The sequence below is a fragment of the Anolis carolinensis genome, chromosome 2 (assembly GCF_035594765.1).
Source record: "Anolis carolinensis isolate JA03-04 chromosome 2, rAnoCar3.1.pri, whole genome shotgun sequence".
NCBI lineage: Eukaryota > Metazoa > Chordata > Lepidosauria > Squamata > Dactyloidae > Anolis > Anolis carolinensis.
The window spans coordinates 167,979,202-168,002,201 of record NC_085842.1 but is presented as its reverse complement, the minus strand read 5'-3'; the positions used below and the strand labels follow the sequence as shown (position 1 = coordinate 168,002,201).

At 41.4% G+C, this 23,000-nt stretch overlaps 1 protein-coding gene across 5 annotated transcripts in view; it reads left to right on the top strand.

The window, feature by feature from the left end:
* LOC100557305 (LIM homeobox transcription factor 1-alpha) overlaps positions 1–23,000 on the top strand; it is a 94,692-nt gene that overhangs the window by 35,391 nt on the left and 36,301 nt on the right. For all 5 annotated transcript variants that reach the window (XM_062971044.1, XM_062971047.1, XM_008114443.3 and 2 more), the window contains exon 3: positions 3,391–3,577. In XM_062971044.1, the coding sequence (XP_062827114.1) occupies positions 3,391–3,577 (187 nt within the window). The remainder of the gene's footprint in view (positions 1–3,390; positions 3,578–23,000) is intronic.

The following is a 23,000-nucleotide window of genomic DNA, read 5'->3' as shown; positions in this document are numbered from 1 at the left end:
ATATTATACTTTAGATAGCTCCTTTGAAATTCAGATAAGACCTGGGGCAAATTTACTGTCCCACTGACATGCAAATACTGGCCACTTCTGGATTGAGGATTCTGCTGTTTGAGAGGTTATGATTCCCCTCTTTTCCTCCATCAGCCATGTTTCAAGTTGTAGAATGACTTTCATTCCCTTCTAAGATACCATCTATTTTTATCTCAAACATAGAGATAAACCCTCTCATTCATGTAGCCCATTGTTTTATTTTAGATTTATTTTACCTTTCTGTCCTCTGAATAAATTTAATTAAAATAATTTGTGTTGCGAGAGGGAAGGCAGAGATGCAAATTACTATTAAAAAAACCTATGTAAACATATGCACATCTGACCAACAGTTTAATCAATTAACTTATTTAAAGTTATGCATTTAATTAAGTTGCAATTAATTTTCGGGTGTTTTTCTTAAAACACCACATATAGCTAGGGACCACACATTCCCTTAGAGGGATGTGCCACCATCTCCTTTTTGTTAAATATTAAAGGAGGCAGCATAAAGCAACTCATACTCGTTTCCTCATTGACTGTTTCCTTCTATCATGGAAAGGAGCCCTCTTGGCTGATGACATAATTAGACTGACATGATATAGCATCCAAACTCTGGTTTGCAGGGGATCGTAATACATTGAGCCCCGATTAAACAACAAACAACTAGGGAAGACCGACAGGAAATGAAGAATGCCTAAGGAAACTCAGCAACCTTTACAAAAAAAAAGGGGGTCTATGGTGGGAGGAAGAAGGAAATCCACTCAGCAAGCAGATGCTGACACTCCCTAATATTCACTTCAGTTCTAAGGCAAACCCACCGCAGCAGTTGGGATGTTGTTTATTGCCCACCTGCGCTTCCCTTATCTTTTGTATTCCCTGCTATAGAGGCCTTTGAAGGGCTGCCATAGATAGATGCACTGATAATCCTGACCAGTTTCACATCATACACACACACTGTTTGGAACATGTTATCTCCTGGCTGAGCCAACGTGAATCAGACAGGCCTGGCTCTGAGATACATTGCTGCCTGGAACAAAGGAGTCAATTGTGCCACTTACTTTTCCATGTAAAGAAGCCAATTGCACACAGAGTGAACTGGAAACTGAACGTTCCTGAAGGAAACTGGGTATCAAACAGACCAAGTGGCACACCTCGGTCTCATAGGGGACCGAAAGGATAGGGAAACTCAAGAGAAACAACTAGGAGGCCTGTTTCTGCTGCTCCCTCCACATAATATTTGCCTCTTGGGACAGTTGTCTCTTCTGCCTATGGGCAGGGGCAGCTATGATATGAGGAAAGGACATTTTCCCAGGTCAAGATCATCACCCAAACACTAAGGACTGGAAATTCATGAGGCTACAGTGGCATCCCGTGGCTTTGATTTCAGCAGGGCAGTTAATTCCACTGTAGTGATGCAGCTACACTGCAAAATTAATATGGTTTTATTACTCAAACTGCCATGGGGGTGTAGTTTGATGAGGCCTGGCACTGTTTGGCAGAAAAAGCTAAAGAACTTATAAAACTACAACTATGATGATTCTATAGCATTGAGCCATGGCTGTTAAAGTTGTGTCAAAAATGCATTAATTCTACAGTGTTGATTCTCCCTAGGATTTAAATTGAACCTTAAGGGATTTATAGAAGGTGCTAAATCCTGTACCTCACATAGACACATTACCTTGGAAAACTTCTGTAATGTTTGGGTCAAACCCCAAAACAACCTACCAATGTAGAAGCCACCAGTACCATGGATAAGGAAACAAAACAATGGATGCTTCCAAGTGATGGAATCCCAGTGCTATGAATCAGAAGACACTGTGCAGCTAAGTGTGGAGTTTGCTCCCAAAGGGTACTAAGTTCACCCAAACAAATTTTGCAGGAATAAAAAAACCTGTTGAGGATGTGCATACTTTTGCTATAAAATGCAATTTTCCTAGATCTGCATCGAAGTGATTTTGATAGTTTTGATCTGTACATCATTTGCTGCTCCTAGCCAACAATGTGCTGCCACCTATAACTAATTTTTCAACTTTATGGGCTTTGGTACCTTTTGGAAACAAACTACACAATTAAGTTTTTATTTCATAATGACTTCGTTTTGCTTTTAGTTATGGTGGGAAGGTGGGGGAGAGATAGAAGAAGTGGTGAGGAAAAACTAAGTTACAAATGGAGGACAATGACTTCAACATCTGGAAGCCATCCAGCCTCTTATTGAATTGCTTAAACAAGGCAGGAGGAATTCTAGAGATTTTATGAAAAAGTTTAAATCAGAGTTCAGATCAGGAGTGGGAATCATGTGGCCTTCCAGATATTATTGGGCTGAAGCTTCCAGCAGCCCCATCTAACATACTTGCTTCCAATCTTTTTTATTAAACCCAAACTGTGGGATGAGACTTTGTACCTGGTGGGATATAAAATAATATGGAGTCTGGGCTCCCAGAGAAGAAATATGAAGATGAGCAGCCCAGGAAATAGCATGAAGGCACTTCCCATACATTGCCAGGGGTCAGGGGTAGAATGACATTGTGCCTGGTTGCTGTCCTGCAGCCAATGCTCTATCCCAAGCAAACGTTTCATGTGTGGAGGTACTTCATAATTCCTTACCTAAGATCATGAAAATTTGATTGATGTGTACAACTGCATCATGCTGTCATAAAGCTCCAACAGGATTCCAGCCATGGTGTTCAAATAAAAAATACCTTTGTACAACTGCACACACAGAATGTACAATTTTTAGCAATATGTGTCTTCTTCAAACTCCGCTAAGATGTTCTTCTGCAACAGTCCTCCACATTTAGTATACAATCAGCCCTCCATATTTGCTGGAGTTAGGGATATAAGACACCCATGAAAGCGAAAATCCATGAGTTAAAAATGGCTATATTTTTGCCTGAGAGAACCCTTTTCTTTGAATTTAAGTCCTCCTACACAATACCATGGTCAATATCTGCTGAAAGCTGTCAACAAATAATATTTTAATCAAATCTTTGAATAATCAAATCTGTAAATGTCAAACCCGCAAATGTGAAGAGTCAAATGTATAAACACATAGCCAAGAGTAAGTTCCTTTTGGATGCAATAAAACTCATTTCTTGATAGATGAATAAAGAACTGTACAAACAGACAATTCTGATTTATTGTGTCCCCAACCTTCAGTCTAACTGGAGCACTGGAATATTGCTTTTGTAACTATAGTTCACAGAATACCACATTCCAGCTTGGTATGTGGCCATGCTGTCTATGGATTCTGGGAGTTGTAGTAACAGAAAAGTAAAATCCACAAGTTCTGCCCCACCCGACCTTTATAAGGCTGCAACTCATTTTTCTTTTTGTCTTTTGTCCTTCCTCCCTGTCACCTAGGCTCAGAGTCCAAAATGCGGGAAGTCTGTGCCGGATGCAACACCCCAATCTCCGACCGCTTCCTGCTGAGGGTGAATGAGCGCTCCTGGCACGAAGGCTGCGTGAAGTGTGCGGCCTGCCTCCAGCCCCTCTCAGGCACATGCTACTGCCGCAACAGGCAGCTGTACTGCAAGCATGACTATGAAAAGTAAGTCACTTTTACTTTTTGGCTTCCTCCTGTTTGGCCAATGGATTTATCTGGGCTTGAAGCTGCATGAGTTGCATGTGGTAAAGTCTCTTGTTGGAGGACTATCCTAGCAGATGGAGAAGGCTGATTTCATGAACTTTGTTATCCACATGATGGTGTTTTAATCCCCCCCCTTCCGGTTTGGTTGTTTCCACAGGTACTTGTGAGTGGTACCTGGGAGCAAGTGTCTGATGTTATCTGATGTCTCTGCAGAATTCAGTAATGTTGTCCTATTGGTTGCCATGTGCTTAACTGTTGTGATGTCACCATTGTAAGGGATATCACTGGGCAACTACTTAGGAACTAGAGAGCTTAGAATTTGCTTCTCCAATCAAGAAGAATATTTTGATCTATTCATGTCGGATATTCCATAAAAGGCTACATTGTTGGTGCAAATAGTTTTATTAAATTCCATCAAGGAGGTTTGGGGTGTTTGGGGACGGATGATATTTGTGATGTGGTTGCTGATTTTATCTGTGAGAGGGAAAAGCAGAATCTTTGCCTAGATAAGTAATTTGCAAAGAGAAGAAGAATCCCAGAGAATGAAAATACTGGCATATGAAGAAATTGTTAACAGACTGTTGAAATCCAGTTTGTGGTGGTTTAATGAACAGTGTGCTTAAAAATATTCTGCTAACAGAAAAGCCAATGTTGGGCTGAAAGAAAAGATTATGAGATGAAAATAATACTGCTGAATACTTTAGGCATGCCTTTGGCATAATTTAGTCTCTTGCCTGAAATTTGATTTTGAAAGAACTATTTGGCAAGATAGGGAATATCGGGTGTGGTGGAGTGGGGTGGAGAAAGAACATGGAGACATTTTCTAGCCTTAGAGACCCTGAAACATCCCTTTTTGTTAATAAGAGCTATTAATAAATATCACAATTCCATGTCAGATGGCAAACTCCTATGTTTGTATAGAAAAACCATGGATTCATAAAATGTGTCCACAGTGGATGTTAGCTATTAGCTAATCAGCACTATTGTCTAGATATGGTGAGATATTGATAGGACATAAAGCAAGTCTCATGGCCAGTGAATGGCAGGGAAAAATTATTGGAAATCCATCTTCTTTCATGTATCCTATCGCGTCTTTTTTCTCAGTACTTCATTTTAATGTAGGTCTCCCTATTGCTCACAAGACTGCCATTTCACTTACATTGTGGTTTCACTTACCTGCATCCAATAAAATGTACCACAGAATTGCCTGAATTCTCAAGGAGGTCGCGAGAAGGCCTTACTGGTATTGTTATGTTTATTCATATCATGATCTGATCACCATGCTCAATATATCCCCTATGCATGGGGGTATTTGGATAATGATACAAAAGGTTTGCTAAGGTAGATCCTCTCTCACTCAGCCCCCCCCCCCCCGAATCCAAATCCTGGCTACGGGCCTGCCTGTAGGTAAAGGTAAATGTTTTCCCCTGATGTTAAGTCTATTCATTTCCAACTCTAGGAGTTGGTGCTCATCTCCATTTCTAAGCTGAAGAGCCGGCATTGTCCATAGATGCCTCCAAGGTCATGTGGCCGGCATGACTGCATGGAACGCTGTTACCTCTGTGTCCCACCAGCAGAAGCAATGCATTTGTGGGAAGACATAGAAGAGGGTCTTCTCTTTGGTAGCACCTCAGCCATGGAATTCCTACCCACTGTAGACCTGATGGTGATGAAATCATTTGAATGCCAAGTCTAAACCTTGGTTTTCTTTATTAAAGCCTATGGTTCTAAACTGGTTTTATCCAGACTTCCCATGTCTTATGGTTGTATGTGTTTATTGCTTTCAATAGTTTTTAATTGTCTGATTCTCAATAGATAAGCTGCTTAATATACCTTTACTATTTCAAATTTTTTAGTTATTTGCTTTAATTTTTTTACCTCAACTTTTTCTCAATATTGGGATGTTGTTGTTGTTGTTGCTCTTGTTGTTCTAAATAGATTTTTATTGAACCCCACCCTGAGGTCTTCAGATATTGCGCAGAAGATAACTATTTTAATAATAAAATAAATAAACATGGATTGAGAGGTTATAAGATATTATGTCACTGTGCTTATTCCCTGTTCCATTCATATCTTGCCCCTGATTGCTCAGTTTTATCAATTCCTCCAAGTTTTCTTTCAAAATACAGAAAGTCTTTGTACTGCTCAATAGCAGTACAGGTGAAAAAGATCTTGGAATCCTCGTGGACAGGAAGGTGAATATGAGCCAACAATGTGATGTGACGGTGAAAAAAGCCAGTGGGATTTTGGCGTGCATAAATGAGAGAATAGTGTCTAGATCCAAGGAAGTCATGCTACCTCTTTATTCCACCTTGGTCAGACCACACCTGGAATATTCTGTTCAGTTCTGGGCATCTCAGTTTAAGGGAGATGTTGGCAAACTGAAAAGTGTCCAGAGAAGGGCAACTAAAATGATCAAGGGTCTGGACAACAACCACCCATGAGGAGCGGCTAAAAGAGCTGGGCATGCTTAGCCTGCAGAAGAGAAGGCTGAGAGGAGACATGATAGCCATGTACAAATATGTGAGGGGAAGTCATAGGGAGAAGGGAGCAAGCTTGTTTTCTGCTGCCTTGGAGACTAGGACGCAGAACAACAGCTTCAAACTACAGGAAAGGAGATTCCTCCTGAACATTAGGAAGATCTCTTCCAACTCTATGATTCTATTATTCTTCCAGTATTGCATTACAGCAGTGTATCAAAATGCCCTCATATCATGCATCTGTCTTAGTGTCAGTGTATCCAATGTTCGACAGGTGTTTCTAATGAATAGAGCCACATCAAAACTCCTGGGTCCTCCTGATGTGTTAGACTACAACTCCCATGGAGGCTGTGGCTAATGGCAATTGTAGTCTAACCATTTTGAGAGAGCCAAGTTAAGGAAGGCTGTTACAAATTTTCAGACAACAGATCTCATATGAGACAACTTGAATGGAAAGAGTTAAAATAGCCCTAGACGACAAAGGTATTTGTTGCCATGGTGTTGAGAAACACTGCTCCCGGATGTGTGCAGTGGATTTAAGTCAAACTAACTAGCAAACACAGCAGACTTCAGGAATTTTTGAGACAGCATTTTTTGGGTGAGGGGGTATGTGCCCAAATTGTAATAAGCCAGCCTCATCACAGTTGGAGGCCCTCTTGTACTACAGTATATTCTGTTGAGAGGATCTAGGGCATCTGTCCCAAAGTCTTGTTGTGATGATACACAGCAACCACACCAATGCCAAAAGTATGTGCAATTTCACTTATTCACATCCATCCCTTTTAAACACTAGTGTTCTTTCCTCACAGTTGTCCTCCATGTTCATCACTTCCAAGACCAAAACCCCAGGAGGCAGCAACCAGATTTAAAGTGGATCCATGCTCTAGTGTGATGAGGTCCCAAGTTTACCACCTCATCACATTGAGAGGAGAAAGCATGGGTGACCATCCCTTTAAGAGTATAGATTCACCCCTCTTATATCACCAGCAGTCCCATTTCTCGTTCTGTCTCCCCACACTCACATGCACACATGGACACTTAAGAACTGGCAATACATTCATCTTATATTCATCACAAAGTCAGTATTATTTTTTTGTATTTAATCAGGAGAAACAACAATATTCAAAAACCAAGAGATCCCTTGTCCTGCCCAAAGCCCCTTACATTAAAGAAGTCTGGCAACAGTTTAAAACCATTTCTTTCAATCAAAGCCCATAGAATACAAGAAACAGTGATCCATGTTAAAACAATTGCTTTCCATGGGATCCTATGGTTCTGCATCATACCCCATAGGACACAAGAGACTGCTGATGGTTGGGCAATGAAACAGGATGGGAAACTGTGATGGTTCACATCGTACCTGTTTTTCAGTTGTAAACATGTGAGTAAAGTGTGATATGAGGCAGGAGCTCTGAACATGGTTGCTGACCCATGTTCAGAGTTCCCTCCTTTCATGACATTTCTGCATCTTTTTAACCCTGGAACATGTGATGAACTCTGTGCCTCTCCATGTTTGAAAAGAGGCTGAAGGGTCCGACCAGGGGGAAATTTCTTAATGTGATTAAGTTGATTGCCGGAGTTTCTGCCTTTCAGGACAATTCTACCTCTTTTCAACCAGTGAGCACTATGCATAACAGACAGGAGTACTTTAACTCATGTGATGAGCTCAATGCTTCTCTATGCTTGAAAAGAGGCTGAAGTGTCCTACAACTGGAAAATTTCTCAGTGTGATAAGGTGGTTAGACTGTTTGATTTTTAGGGCTTCTCTTGTTTGCATTATATACAACAACCATTTTACCTTAATAACAGGAAAAATACTACAAGAACGTATCAACCTTCACCAACTTGCCATCCTCCAGATATGCTAGACTTTACCCACCCACCTCCAATTATACTATGTAGGGCAGCGGTTCTCAAAGTGTACTCCGTGGAGCCCTTGGGGTTCCACAAAACATACTGAGGGGCTCCGTGGTTCCCTCCCCCTCCTCCCCCTCCAAGCTTTCTCTCCAATTTCCTGCTCCTCCCCCTCCCCATCTCCATCATCCCCAGAAGCCTTTTTTCATAGCCTCCCTCCACCCAAAAGCCTTTCCCCTCAATCCCCTTGCCCCCAAAAGCCTTTTCCCTACCTCCCTCACCCTCCAAAAGCCTTTTCCCCTCACCTCCCTTGCCACCTAGATCCTTTCCCCCATGCCTTCCCCTTCCCTCCAAAACCCTATTTCCCTCCTACTGCTCAGGGGGTGCTTTGATTGTGTTTTTCCTACATGGAAGAAGGGGGTTAGACTGGATGGACCCTGGGATTGCTGCTTTTATTATTGCTGTTGTTGTTGTTGTTGTTGTTGTTGTATTATTTTATTATGACACAGCAAACAAGATAGACATGCTGGATTTCGTATCACAAAATCACAAGTCGAACACTTCCCAAGTGTCTAGGACTGTGTGATGTATTTTCGGATGATTCGTGCAGATCCCAGTAGGGTGGCCTTTTGCAGTTGGCAGATCGTGATTTTGTCAATGTCTATTCTTTTCCAAATGCCGGCTGAGATCTTTTGGCACAGCACCCAATGTGCCGATCACCACCGGGACCACCTGCACTGGTTTCTGCCAGAGTCTTTGAAGTTCAATCTTGAGGTCCTGATAGCGGCTGAGTTTTTCCTGTTGTTTTCCGTCAATGCGACTGTCACCTGGGATGGCAACATCAATGATCCAAGCATTTTTCTTTTCCATAACTGTGATGTCTGGTGTGTTGTGTTCCAGAACTTTGTCAGTCTGGATCCGGAAGTCCCACAGTATCTTTGCGTGCTCATTTTCCAATACTTTTGCAGGTTTGTGATCCCACCAGTTATTTACTGCAGGGAGGTGGTACTTGAGGCATAAGTTCCAATGAATCATTTGGGCCACATGGTTGTGCCTCTGTTTGTAGTCTGTCTGTGTGATTTTCTTACAGCACCTGAGGATATGATCAATGGTTTCGTCGGATTCCTTGCACAGTCTGCATTTTGGGTCATCAGCTGATTTTTCGATCTTGTTCTTTTAGGGTGCTTTGATTGCGCTTTTCCTGCATGACAGAAGGGGATTGGGCTGGATGGCCCCTAGGTTTCTGCTGCTGCTGTTGTTGTTGTTGTTATATATAAACATTTCTGAGGGCTCCACAATAAACTTTTGCTTCAAAAAGAGTTGAAAAAGGTTTAGAACCCCTGGTGTAGGGGTTGTACAGGTTATTGTAGTCTATTGCAGTGGTTCTCAACCTTTGAGTCGCCAGATGTTTTGGCCTTCAACTCTCAGAAATCCTAACAGCTGGTAAACTGGCTGGGATTTCTGGGAGCTGTAGGCCAAAACACCTGGGAACCCACAGGTTTGGAACCACTGGTCTATTGCATCTCAAGGGTGCCCCGGTTGGGGAAGTCTGTTGCAGGTGACCTTGCAAATGTCCTCCCAGCTGCTTGGGTTAAATTCTTATGGATTGCTATTAGAAGGGCTTTCAGATAATGACTATGTAAACAAAAGGAAAGCCAAGGGCACCCACTGCCTTGACTGTGTTTCCTTCAAAACATCTAGGCATAGTGATAAGCTGGAAGAAAAACTGTAGGGTTTGCTCATCCTTAACATGTTTTAGAATGATTAACCAGCATGCCAAACCCATTCTGTTCTGCTGCCAGATGAAGTATTGGGCTGAATGTACAAAGCTGGAGGAGAAGTGGGAGGTTTATACGCCTCCCGATACCCAGCACTTTGATCGTGACTGCAGAAATTGAGAGGGAAAGTGTCTCCTTGTTCCACCCAGTTTCACACTCCCGTCACCCTCGGAGGAAGGTTACATACTTTGGGCTTTATGCTTCAAGGCTTCAGCAACACCGCTGAAGGTTGCTCAAAGAGGCCTCTGGAAACTCTTGCCAGAATCAGACCTTTGGAGGTGTGATGGTCATGAATCCTATTTTATAGAGGACAATCCTCTATTTGAAGGCACTCTATTTCAAGAGTGTAGAAAAAAAGTGCTTTCCATCTGTTTCTGGACAATCACAGCCTTTTCCCTTGGTCATGATGGCTGGGCCTTCTGGGAAGTCCAAAATATGTGAAGGGATGACAAAATTTCTTCACCCCTGCCATGTTTGAAGACAGCCAGACTAAAGGCATGTGAAGACTAAAAAACATGGGATAGAGGGTAGATAGAGGCCTTGAAATTGCTCATCAACTACTAGAGCTTGGCAAGAGACTGGCGATGAAGGCACATAAGTCTCCTCTTAACAGTCACACATCAACATCTCACATGCCAATTCTGGTGAGGTATATTCTGTTTTCTCCTTTAAATCCAATGCAGCCTACTTGGCAAGTTTGGTGGGGCTGCACAAACATCCCACCCTACCCCTGCTTCCAAAATGGGGGGAAAGCAAGAAAGAAATGGCGCAGCAGGCACTCGCTTCTGATTTGAAAATAGGGGGAGAGTAAAAAGAGCTTAGTACAATGTAGTAATTTGAGCACTGGACTATAAATGCTGAAGACCAAAACTTTGAATGCTCACTTGCCATGGAGAACCAATGGGTAACCTTGAGTAATTCACAGTCTCTCAGTCTCGGGAGAAGGCAATGGCATACCCACACTGAAAAAATCTTGCCAAGGAAATCTCATGTTAGAGTCACCTTTGAGCATTTTCACCATGGCAGGTGGGCATGTTAAACTCAGAAGACTTTTTTTTAACAACAAGCCATGACTATAAGTCACTTGCCATTCATTTCTTGTTTCATAAATCACCTTTCCTAAATCTAAGCTTGGGGGTAAAACAATTTCTTATCCCTCTGGAATTATGTAAGTTGTGTACAGCCCACAGCCCACACTTTGTTCGTCTGGCTTTACATCTTTCCTGCTATGCCTCACCTGGTTTTTCCCCCTTACACACAACGCTTTATCTTTTTCCCTTCCTTCCTTCCTTCCTTCCTTCCTTCCTTCCTTCCTTCCTTCCTTCCTTCCTTCCTTCCTTCCTTCCTTCCTTCCTTCCTTCCTTCCTTCCTTCCTTCCTTATTTTTTGAAGCCTAGAGAAAAGTTCCTGAGAACTGGAAAGCTTGCTGGCTAGCTTATATTTGTGTTGATTGCCCCAAATAATCAGTGCATAAACCAAAGGGGATTTCTGTATGTATGTGTGTGTGTGTGTGTATGTGTGTGTGTGTGTTCCCTCATTACTTCACAGTTCACTTTTCGTGGATTCGCTGTTTTGCGGTTTTTCAATGAACTCTAAAACACTATTATAAATCATAAAAATTATAATTTACAGTCTAAGGAAGGGAGGAAGGGGAAGCCAAAGGGAGAGAAAAGAAGCCCAAGAAGCAACTGGAGAAGGAGGCGATTTATCAACACACGATTGGTTGATAAAGACTTGAAATAGTGTATAACTGCTAAAATAATGTATAAATATTAAAATTAATATAATGTCCCTATGTCGTGGATTTTCACTTATTGCAGGTGGTCCTGGAACCTAGCCCCATGATAAGTGAGGGAACACTGTATATATATGTGTGTGTGTGTGTATAAAACATTATTATAGGTTAACAACAGTGGCTATGACATTTAGTGTAACCAGCAAATTCTTCTGGTCATTCTTTCTCTTTAGATAGGCTTTTCTTCTTCTGTTTCCCAAAATAAATGTGAAAACGGCACACATTTCAAAGTGAATGTTGTTCTTAATAAAGTAGTAAACACAGCCACTTTAAAAACAGAAGAGGCACTAAAATGGGAAGATACTGTTCCGGGTGAAGTATGTTTCCTGCACAACCCTTCAAAGCAATGAAAGGAGGTCCAATCTTCATAACCCCCTACATTTCAGTCATTGGACAGTTAAGACTGACATTTACAATGTAGCACTTCAGGCACTTCACCTGAACATTGCACTTCAGTGGTGTTCAAAGTGGGTACAGAATAAGTATGTGGCATTTGCCCTTTGAAATAGTAATGAAGTCTTCCTCAAATGTTCAGCCTCCAGATGTATTGGATACGCCATCCAGCATATCTGAGGTGTTCTTTGGTTGGCTGGTGTTTCTAGATAGTTCAGCACATAGTGTTGTCTTGTCAGTGGAGGTTTTTCTGTCTATAGCAGTGGATCTCAACCTGTGGATCCCCAGGTGTTTTGGCCTTCAACTCCCAGAAATCCTAACAGCTGGTAAACTGGCTGTGATTTCTGGGTGTTGTAGGCCAAAACACCTGGGGACCCACAGGTTGAGAACCACTGGTCTATGGAATATAGAGGGTTGAATTCAATACATCTGAAGAGCACACTGGTTGGTGAAGAATATGTGAATGATATAAATTATTTGACTTATAGATGCTCAGATTAATAAAGGGCATACCATCTAAGGGTGGTTCCAAAATTACACAGTAGTCAGACTTTTACACTTGGACTGTGGGAGACCAGAGTTCATATTCCCAACATCATATTCAGTCAAAAAGGTTTGCTAGTTGGTGGTGAAGGTGATAGATGTCACAGCCACATCTGGTATAACTGAAGTTGTTAAAGAGTACTCTATAGAAATGGAGCCTATGTACATTAGCTGAATTTCAGCTAATGTACATAGCTGAAATTGCTATTATTATCTCCCCCAAAGTCAAAAGGAAGCCAGTGTGATGTAATGATTTGGATATTGGACTAGGTTCCTGGGAGACCAAAGTTCAAACTCCCAATTACAGATGGAAACCAATTGAGTGACCTTAGGCAAGTCATACTTTCTTGGCCTCAAAGGAAAGCTATGGTAAACCTCCTCTGAATCTTGCCAAGAGAATCCTGTGACAGAGTCACTATAAATCAGGGTAAACTTGAAAAGAACATCTAATAATGATAGAATGGCAATTCAACAACCTCTGGCTGCTTTGATTGGTGGAGATTGTGTTGTTTCAGAATGATGGCCACTGTAATTTGAGGATACCAAGCACATGTGTTCTTTGGGCTTGATGGTATTTCTGGCTCAGCACATCTGAGGTGTGCTGAATGGAGAAATGCTGCTGTAACTTATTAAGCAGCCTTTGTATTGTGAGGCGGAGGGATGACAACTGCACTGTTTTGAAAAGGGAGAGCTGAGGCCCTCCTTTGGCAGCCGGCCCTGACAGGAAAGGAAATGCAGAGACAGCACTCAAGACTTTGGAGAAGCTTTTGGGAAGAGTTTGTGCATTACTCAGGAGAGCTGGCTGAATCTTGGCAGTCTCCTTGAAAAGTTTTCTTTTAACTGTCCCATCTTATCTCTCTCTTCAGAAGAGAGAGCGCAGCCTCCTCCGCTGCACTGTGCTCAGCCACTGACGCAAAGCTTTGGCAGCAGAACTGGACGGGGGTAATAAAAATACCAGCGTTTACCCATTTCTCAGTGATGCATAGCCAGAGGTCACGAGAAAGGGAGGGAGAGACACAGGCAAGAAACACACAGGGCTTTGGCTGCCTCACTCTTTAAAGTAGCCTTTGCAGGGAGTTGTAAATGGATCGTAAAGTCTGCCATGTTGATGAAAGAAAATCCAGAGGAACTGTTTCATTCAAAATCTGAATTCATGCCTTAGGCCGAATACTCAAAGAAAGATGTGCATACATTGAAAAGGCAAACAATAAAAGAGATAACAAGGTTGAGGTCTCTAAAGACAAAGTTTGGAAGGAAACAAAACCTACAATCACACCGGTTCTATGATGCTGAACTGATTCTGCTGATTCCTCTTCTTTTCCAGATCCTGTTCTGATCTTGGAAGCTAAGCAAGGAGAGCTCAAGTAAATACTTGGATGGGAGCCTGACAACAAATGCTGTAGGCTATATTTCAGAGAGAAAAATGGAAAAATCCCCTCTGAGCATTCCTTGCCACCATACATTGAGAAGTGACTTGATATGTAATTTCTACCCACTGCCTCCAAAAACACTCTCTCAAACACACACAAATGCAAACACATGCAGAGTAATACATGCAAGAAGCTTTTATAAATACATCAAAATAAAGCAGTGATAATTTTTGTGGTGATCTTGTGAAAGCCACAGAGTGACTACATCTTCATAGGGAGGGGGTTTAAAGGTAAAGGCTACTCAGAGGTGATTTTGCTCATTCCTTCCTTTGAAATATAGCCTACAGCACCAGATATTCATTTGCTTTCTCCTATGCAAGCACTAACCAAGAATGGATCTGTTTAGCTTTCAAGATCAGTCAGGATCTGGTGCCTTCACACATGCTATTATTATGTTGTTTTGGTTTGAGAGAGGCTCTCTGATTTGGTCTCACTGTTGTGGTGTTTACTATCAATACAGCAGCAGTATCAAGTACATGCAGCTTGAATATGAGGGTGATTTCTTTGCTCCAAATTACCTTACAGTGAAAACCTCAAGGGTTCATGACATACAGGGGAGGACAGGGCTGCCTTTAGAGCCATATAGCTCTCTCACCAATGACCGTTATCAGTCCCAACTTTTATCTGTTTTTAAAAAAAATGCTTGTTATGGTTGGTGTATATCTAATTTTAGTGATGTTCAAAAAAAATTGGCAACACTTCACACTAAGGCCATGTGCTACTGGTTTTTTTTATCTAGCATAAACAATATCAAACTGGAAACAGAAAAAAAATACTTTAAGGCTTGATGCCATGAGTTCATTTTTGTAACCATGGAACTTGTGTTATGTGATTTCAGCTCTGCTAAAATCAGAGTTTCAGGGTCCAGAGTGCCCAGTCGTTGAAGGCAAAATCAGAGGCATTTATTTTCCTTGGCCAAAGAGGATGTCAACAGAGTCTGGCAAAAAAAAAGTAAAAGTATGCAAAGCATGCAGAGAGTGACAATACAAAACAGCAGCAGCCAGTAACAAAACACAATCCCTGTAGGCTGATAAGTAAATTAACAACTCCAGCATACAAGAGGATATCACTGTTTTTATTTTAGCCCAGATCAATAGAAACACACTTCCTTGGTTCTAATTCAACTATTGCATAGTGGAGTCTCCCTCTGAAATTGCTCTGATAGAGGAAGTTGGAGAGAGCCATAATAAGATGCTGTTGGACTCTTTACTGTGCGAGAAAAGGGATGTATGGCAGGAGGCAGCTTGCTGTGTTGAAGCGAAAAAAAATCTAGACTATTTTAAACTCTTCTACACACATTTTTACACTGCACAGACACTTTATCTTTTTGTGTCTCTGAAGGATACAACAGGCTCTCCTGAGTCAAGGGCCTTGACTCAGCCTTCTTTAACTGGTGGTTCAGATGTATTAGATTACAGTTTCCAACCTCCTGAATATCGATAAGGAAGCTATCGTGTCAGAAGTGAATGGATATAAATACAGCTATAATGTTTTGAAAAACACACAAGCAAAGTTCAGATCAGCTTACACATTAAAGCAATAACAATATACAATATTTATTTATCATGTCAGAAGTGAACCAAGGGTGCAAGTTGTAATGTACAGTAGAGTCTCACTTATCCAACATTCTGGATTATCCAACGCATTTTTGTAGTCAATGTTTTCAATGCATTGTGATATTTTGGTGCTAAATTCGTAAATACAGTAATTACTACATAGCATTACTGCGTATTGAACTACCTTTTCTGTCAAATTTGTTGTTAAACATGATGTTTTGGTGCTTAATTTTTAAAATCATAACCTATTTTGATGTTTAAAAGGCTTTTTCTTAATCTCTCCTTATTATCCAACATATTCGCTTATCCAACGTTCTGCCGGCCCGTTTATGTTGGATAAGTGAGACTCTACTGTATTTGAAAACACAAACAAAGTTTTAAAAAACTTGGCATTATACTAAGTGTCCTTTGACCAGAAGCTGGTCACTTGGAGTGCCTCTGGTGTCGCGGGGAGAAGGTCCTCCATTGTGCAAGGCTCAGGCTGCATTGTAGTAAGTGGTCTGTGGTTTGCTGTTCTCCACACTCACTTGTTGTTTACTCCACTTAGTGGCCCCATTTCTTAAGACTGGCTCTGCATCTGTGGTACCATAGTGCAGTCTGTTTGGTGCCTTCCACGTTACCCAGTCTTCTGTGTGCCCAAGACGGAGTTTCTCATCCACTGTCAGCTATGGATTGGAGTTCTGGGCTTTAACCTGCCACTTTTGGATTCTAGCATGCTGATGTGTTCCAGAAAGTCTCTCTGTAGATCTTAGGAAGATTTTTCTTGATTTATGGTGTTGGTTTGCTGGCTGATATCCGAACAGAGGATGAGCTGGAGATGTAAATGTCTTGGTCCTTTCATTATTGGCTGCTACTTCCATACAGATGTCAGGTAGTGCAATACCGGCTAAACAGTATAATTTCTCCAGTGATATGGGGCGTAGGCATCCTGTGATGATGTAGCATGTCTCATTAAGAGCCACATCCACTGTTTTAACGTGGTGATATGTATTACACACTGGGCATATGTATTCAGCAGCAGAATAGCAAAACGCAAGGGAAGGTGTCTTCACTGTATCTGGTTGTGATCCCCAGGTTGTGCCAGTCAGCTTTTGTATATTATTTCTAGTTCACACTTTTTGCTTGATAGTCAAGCAGTGCCTCTTGTAAGTCAGAGCATGGTCCAAAGTGACTCCTAGGTATTTTGGCGTGCTCCAGTGGGAAGGATGATCAGAACTGAAAGCTGGATTATATTAACTAAGTATGTTTCCACAGGGTTTCAGACCTGGGGAAGTTCCTATCTGGCCTTCACATGCAAAGCCTGTTGTCTAATAATGAGCTGTATTCCTTTTACATAAAGTTTCATTTAGGAACTATGGCTTCCAGAATCTCCTCACCAGCTCAGAATTTCTAGTCCCAAAAATGGACTTTTCCCCAGCTGTCCTCATTCCCCAATCAGCTTTATTCCTCATTAAACCTACATATTTCCACAAACTACCTTTTCTTTTTAAAGCAGCTTTTTGGAAGCCTAAGGAAATGTTTTAGGGGGGAGAAAGATAAAGCTGACAGCTGCAGCTGGATGCGGGGGAAGGATAAGAAAGAAGCCATGAGATGAAATGTTTAAAAGGAAGATGGATGCTATTCTGCAGTCTGGCAGCTTCCTAGGCTTGGGGTGCAACTTGTTCTCTCTTTTCCCCTCCTCATTCCACCTCACCCCACCTTTAAGTCAACCTCTTCACCGCTCCCACTGCACCCCACCTCACAGCAATCCTGGCCATTGGCTCTGGGCACCTGTCTTATAAATCCTGATTCATCAGGGGAGGAAACATGCTGCCTGGCCCCATGATAAAGTGGATGCAGCTCCTCCAGCCTGGATGCTTTGAAGTTTTGATAGAAGGACAGGTGAAGGCGGGGGAGCCATCAGATAGGGCCTGAGTGGAAGGAGGGACCCTCCAGTGCCAGGGAGCATCCCTTCCTCCTGCCCTGCCTTCCCCATCCCTCCTGACTGTCCCATGTGGAGCTGATTTCCTCATCCAGGGTGAACTTGGCTCGAACCTGGTTCATCCTGGCTAATCCTAGAGCAGGAAGCTGATAGAAGGAGGACAGCATTTAAAGAAGGAAAACTAGTACAGAGTGCAAATCCTTTGGTTTGTACAAAAGCAGCCCTTTAAATTAGAGAACATGGCTTGTGTGACCTTTCAAATAATTCTGGACTGCCGCTCCCAGTGTTCCTACCTGTTGCTCTGCTAAGTCTAGCAACTGGGACCACACAATTCCCATCCTTTGTTTACATCATAATAATAAGACCCTCTATTGTGAAGGATTCCAGTTTTCTTTAAAAGGATTGTAATTTTTTCAAAAGTCCCCAGTGGTGCAATGGGTTAAACCCTTGTGCCGGCAGGACCGCTGACCAAAAGATCGGAGGTTCAAATCTGGGGAGCGGAGTGAGCGCCTGTCAGCTGTAGCTCCTCATGTGGGGACATGAGAGAAGCCTCTCACAGGATGGTAAAACATCAAACATCTGGGCATCTCCTGGGCAACATCCTTGCAGACAGCCAATTCTCTCACATCAGAAGCGACTTGCAGTTTCTCAAGTCACTCCTGACATGAAAAAAGGATGAAATTATAACAAGTCATACCCAGTGTCAGAGGAGGGTAAAAACTCTTTGAGCAAATCTTGCCCAGAAAGTGCCATGATAAGTTCACCTTAGGGCCACCATAGTTCATAGAGGAGTTGAAGGCACAAATCAACAAATACAGACTCAGCTACATTATCTTTTATGTTTTTCACAGGTGCATCTGCACTGTAGAACAAATGCTGTTTAACACCATTTTAAGTGCCATGAAATCTTGGGGGATAGTTGTGGTTTGTTGATGCACCAGTACTCTTTGGCAGAGAAGGCTAAAAACCTTGTAGAACTTCAACTCTAATGCTCCATACCATTGAAACGTGGAAGTTAAAATGGGGGCCCTTCCACACAGCCATATAATCTAGAATATCAAACCATAAAATCCCACAATATCTGCTTTGAACTGGATTATCTGAGTCCACACTACCATATATTCCAGTTCAAATCAGATAATGTGGGATTTTATTCAGCTGTGTGGAAGGGGCCTCAGTCTATAGTACAAACCATTTTGCATCACATCAACCCCACTTTTACCATCCAGCTTCAAAACACATAAGGGGTTGATAAGCATATAGGAGTAAATAAGGCCACTTTACCAAACTCTGATGCTAATGTATATGTGCATACATACATGCCAGGTGGGAATAGAGAAGGAGAAGGGGCAATTTGACTTCCAGGGAAAGCACAAAGCAGCCTGACTGTTTGGGATGACTAGCAGAAAACAGTCACCCAACCGCCCATTGGGGCTGCTGCTGTTGCTTTTGAGGATTGACATAGTTTTTACAGTGTTACTCTCTTTGAGTAAGCTCTTTGCTTACTACCTATTCAACCTATATGTTTGTAAACAAACAGCTGAGATCAAAAAACAAAACAAAATGCCATGTCCACAGTCCAATCCAAAGTTAAGCATGCTTAAGCCCTTTAAAAATCAATACACCTAAAGTGTGCTTAACTTTGCGTTGGTTGAATTGTGATCCATCCACTTCCAATACCTACACACCATTTGACCCTTACAATAAGCAAACTGCCAACTATCCTTCCACATGGGAAAAACAAAGGGGGAAGGATAATATGCTACATTTTATTTAAAAGTGAAATTCACTCCTTTGGTCATTTCACAGGAAGTAACATGTTTCTGAATAACATCTCTGGCTCACCTGAAAGTGTTTATGTTTGGGAATGGTGTGAACAAAGAGAGAAATAAAATTGCATTTAATTAACATCATTAATCATGAGCTTGATGGTGTAATGATGTGAGATATCTTTAAATCCTCTTGTGTCTAAGTGAAAGGAGGATATCTGAAGCATCAGGGAAGGATGTGGATTGTTATTATTATTATTACTGTCTGATGCAGGAGTTTGCAACAAGAGCAAATTTGCTTGCTCAATGGGTCCCTTGTTAAAGTTAAAAGCAGCAGAGTTTGAGACAAATCCCCAGTAAACTGCCATTCAGGTCTGTGCAAACTCGTCCCAGGTTGCAAACCAGAGTGCAATTTCCATGCAACCATTTCTTAGGCTCAAAGAGTTTTGTGTAAAAACAAAATCCTGGGCTTCAAACTAGGCTTCACTTTTACATTTCATAGGTTCAAATAAACTCATCTTTGGACAGTCATCAGAGATGACCTTGCAAGCTGCATCCATGCCAAGGCCAGAGGTTTTCTATTCCTGCTTCAAAGTCACTTGCACAATATATTTTAAAATATATTATCAATATTATTAGCATTGCATGCTTCAGAATTCATTGCTTAGCATGTATACCTGGACTTGGCTGACATCAGTGACAGATTACAAAGCAGCCAACTACACAGAATCATGTACATACAGTGGGCTTTTATAGTATCTGCTGGGAATGGAGTCACTTCACATCCCGTTTCTCTGTTAAAGAACATATTGAATGACCTTAGGCCAGTCATTCTTTTTAAACCATATTTACCATTCTGTTTGGTGTGATAATAGGATTTAAATGTTTTGTCGAGACATAATACTTTTACCTTTTGTGCAATTTGATTACCTAACGGCATTAAACTTTGATTCTGGATGATGTGTTTTAACATTGGAATGTATTTTAATTATGCTATTATGTATGCATTAATTTTAATCCAATTTTATCTCAAATTTAAGTTTTTATGCCTTAAGGCACTGTATAAATACCATTTGTAAGCCGCCTTGAGTCCCCCTTGGGATAGAGAAAGGTGGAGTATAAAGAAGGTAAATAAATAAATGATAAATAATACCTAAATTAATGATAACTTGATCAGCAATAATTTGAAGCCCAGAATTATGTTTCAAATATCCGCTGAAGACCTAGGAAGTAGTGTTGGAACTCTAGATCATTTACACATTGGACATTGGGGAGATTGCTCAAGTGACAGGTCAGTTCCCTGATTTACTTGCTTGTCTGGTAAATAGAAGCCAAAAGACTAAAGGGAGGGGTGGACTCACACAACAAGTACCAAGCAGCGAGAGGACAATAATTGCAAATAAACAGCTAAGGGAATTGTCCCACGGGCTCAGATATCTTTAAACTAATGCCCAGAGCATGGGAAATAGACAAGATGAACTGGAACTTTTAGCACAACAAGATTGTTATGATGTAATAAGCATCACTGAAACCTAGTGGGACAAGTCCTATAATTGGAATGTAGCAATGAAGGGGCATAAATTATTTCAGAGAAAGAGACCAAACATGAGAGGGGGTTGAGTAGCATTATATAAAAAATATTTACATCTGAAGAGTACTGAATAGGTGCAGTCCTGGAAAGCAGGTTGAGAGCATCTGGATAAGAATTAAGCCTGCAGAAGAGAAGGTTGAGAGGAGACATGAACGCCATGTATAAATATGTAAAAGGATGTCATAAGGCTTGTTTTCTGCTGCCCTGGAAACTAGGACTCAGAGCAATGGGTTCAAATTACAGGAAAGGAGATTCCACCTGAACATTAGGAAAAGCTTCCTGACTGTAAAAGCTGTACAACAGTGGAATTCTCTGCCTCGGAGTCTGGGAGAGGCTCCTTCCATGGAAGATTTTAAACAGAGGCTGGATGGTCATCTGTCAGGGGTATTTTGGTTGAAATTTGCCACCTCCTGGACCCAGGTATGAGAATTTTAGGTAATTCAGTTGCAAATGAAGTAAAGAACAGGCACTTCAATGAGAAATTCCACATGCAGGCTTTTTATCGCCTAATTACTTTAAGTAAACAGCCATTCAGACAAGGTCTTAGTTGAGCATTTAACACCAGGGGGTGGTATTCATTCTCTTTCTATATAAACATAACAACCACAAAGTCTGTTAAAGCTTATCAATTATTATGGTTTTGTTCCTTTTCTTTGAGTCTCTGGAGTATGGGGTCTGCATGTAGAGCAATTCTATGCACAGAGATTGAAATCTTATCCATACTTAGGATAAGTAGTAGTTGAAATACTTTGTGGACATGGCAAGATATATTGCAATGTTGTGGGGATATTATTATGTATATGTAAGTAAAAGGAGGGGAAAGCTATGGACTGCCACCTCTCCTCCCATCGTCCTCCTGCCTCTATTCCCTGTCAGACTGCAGCAATTTGTGCATAATGGGATTTCCTTGTAAATAGACACAAATCTTTCTAAAGATTTGAGGAATTGAATTATAAGGTTCAAATCTAGCAAGGGTTAGTGGGAGGAAGGACAACAGTGGGAGGAGAGGTAACAGCCCATGTCTACGTCGCAGCCTTGTTTACTGTATTGGACTCCTTCATGTTGTTTGGTACTGTAACTGTGTTCATTTTAGATTGAACTGTTTTTACTGCTGTTTTATGATATTATTTTATTATGTTTGTTCATGCCATTGTATGTTGTTTTGACAACTGACTGTTTTGTACATGCTGGAAACTACCCTGAGTCCTCTAGAGGAGATGGAGTGGTATATACATAAAGGATTATTATTATTATTATTATTGGTTTTCCAATTGTTTATCTTTTCCATTTTTTTCCTTTTTTAACCAAAAAATACACATAAATTTATAATTAAACTTTCCCCATCGCCACACCACTGGAAAATTTGCAAGATCTGTTGGATTACAATTCCCATCAAGAAACACAGGAATTGAATACAGTAATGGGATTTATCATTTAGGGAGGGGTTTTGAAAATTCTCTAGTGACTCACTAAGCTATACATCCCAGGATTCAACAAGATGCAGCCATTGTACTTAAAGCGATATGTACCCTCTCCTGGTCTGACCACAACACACTTGATAGAAGTTATTTGCCCATTTGCTCTGGTAGAGTGGACCTCCTTTTTCACATGAGTCTGATGCCTGGTAAAGAAGTTACAATTACCACAATCATGATTAAGTAATGGCCATAAGTATTGAATTACTTTGGGCCCTTCCAGACAGACCCTATATCTCAGGATCTGATACCAGGTTTTCTGTTTATCCCAGATTATCTGCAGTGCAGACTCATATAATTCAGTTCAAAGCAGAAAACAAGGAATCAGATTCCTGGGATATAGGACCTATCTGAAAGGGCCCAGAGTCACAATTGTGATATTATTTCTCCAGTTGTACCTCTCTCCAGAACTTACTTTACCAAGCACCAGCTGCATTGAAAAAAGAAGGTTCATTCTGATAGCAAACAGAGCCTGTATCAATGATGACCAGGTTTGGTGGAGTCAGGCCAGAATAGGTTACCTGGTGCTGGCTGTAGCCTATAAAGCCCTAAAGGACTTGGGCCTAGCCTACTTAGTTGACCACATCTCCTCCTATGAAACCACATGAGCCCTGAGGTTTTCAGGAGAGGCCCTTCTCTCTGTCCAACCACTGTCTCCAGTGCGACTGATGGGAACGAGAGAGAGGGCCTTTTCAGTGGTTGCCCTGCAGCTCTGGAACTCCCTTCCTAAAGAGGTTAAAATGGCTCCCTCCTTGCTATCATTCAAGAATCAAGTTAAAACTTTCCTGTGGAAACAGGCC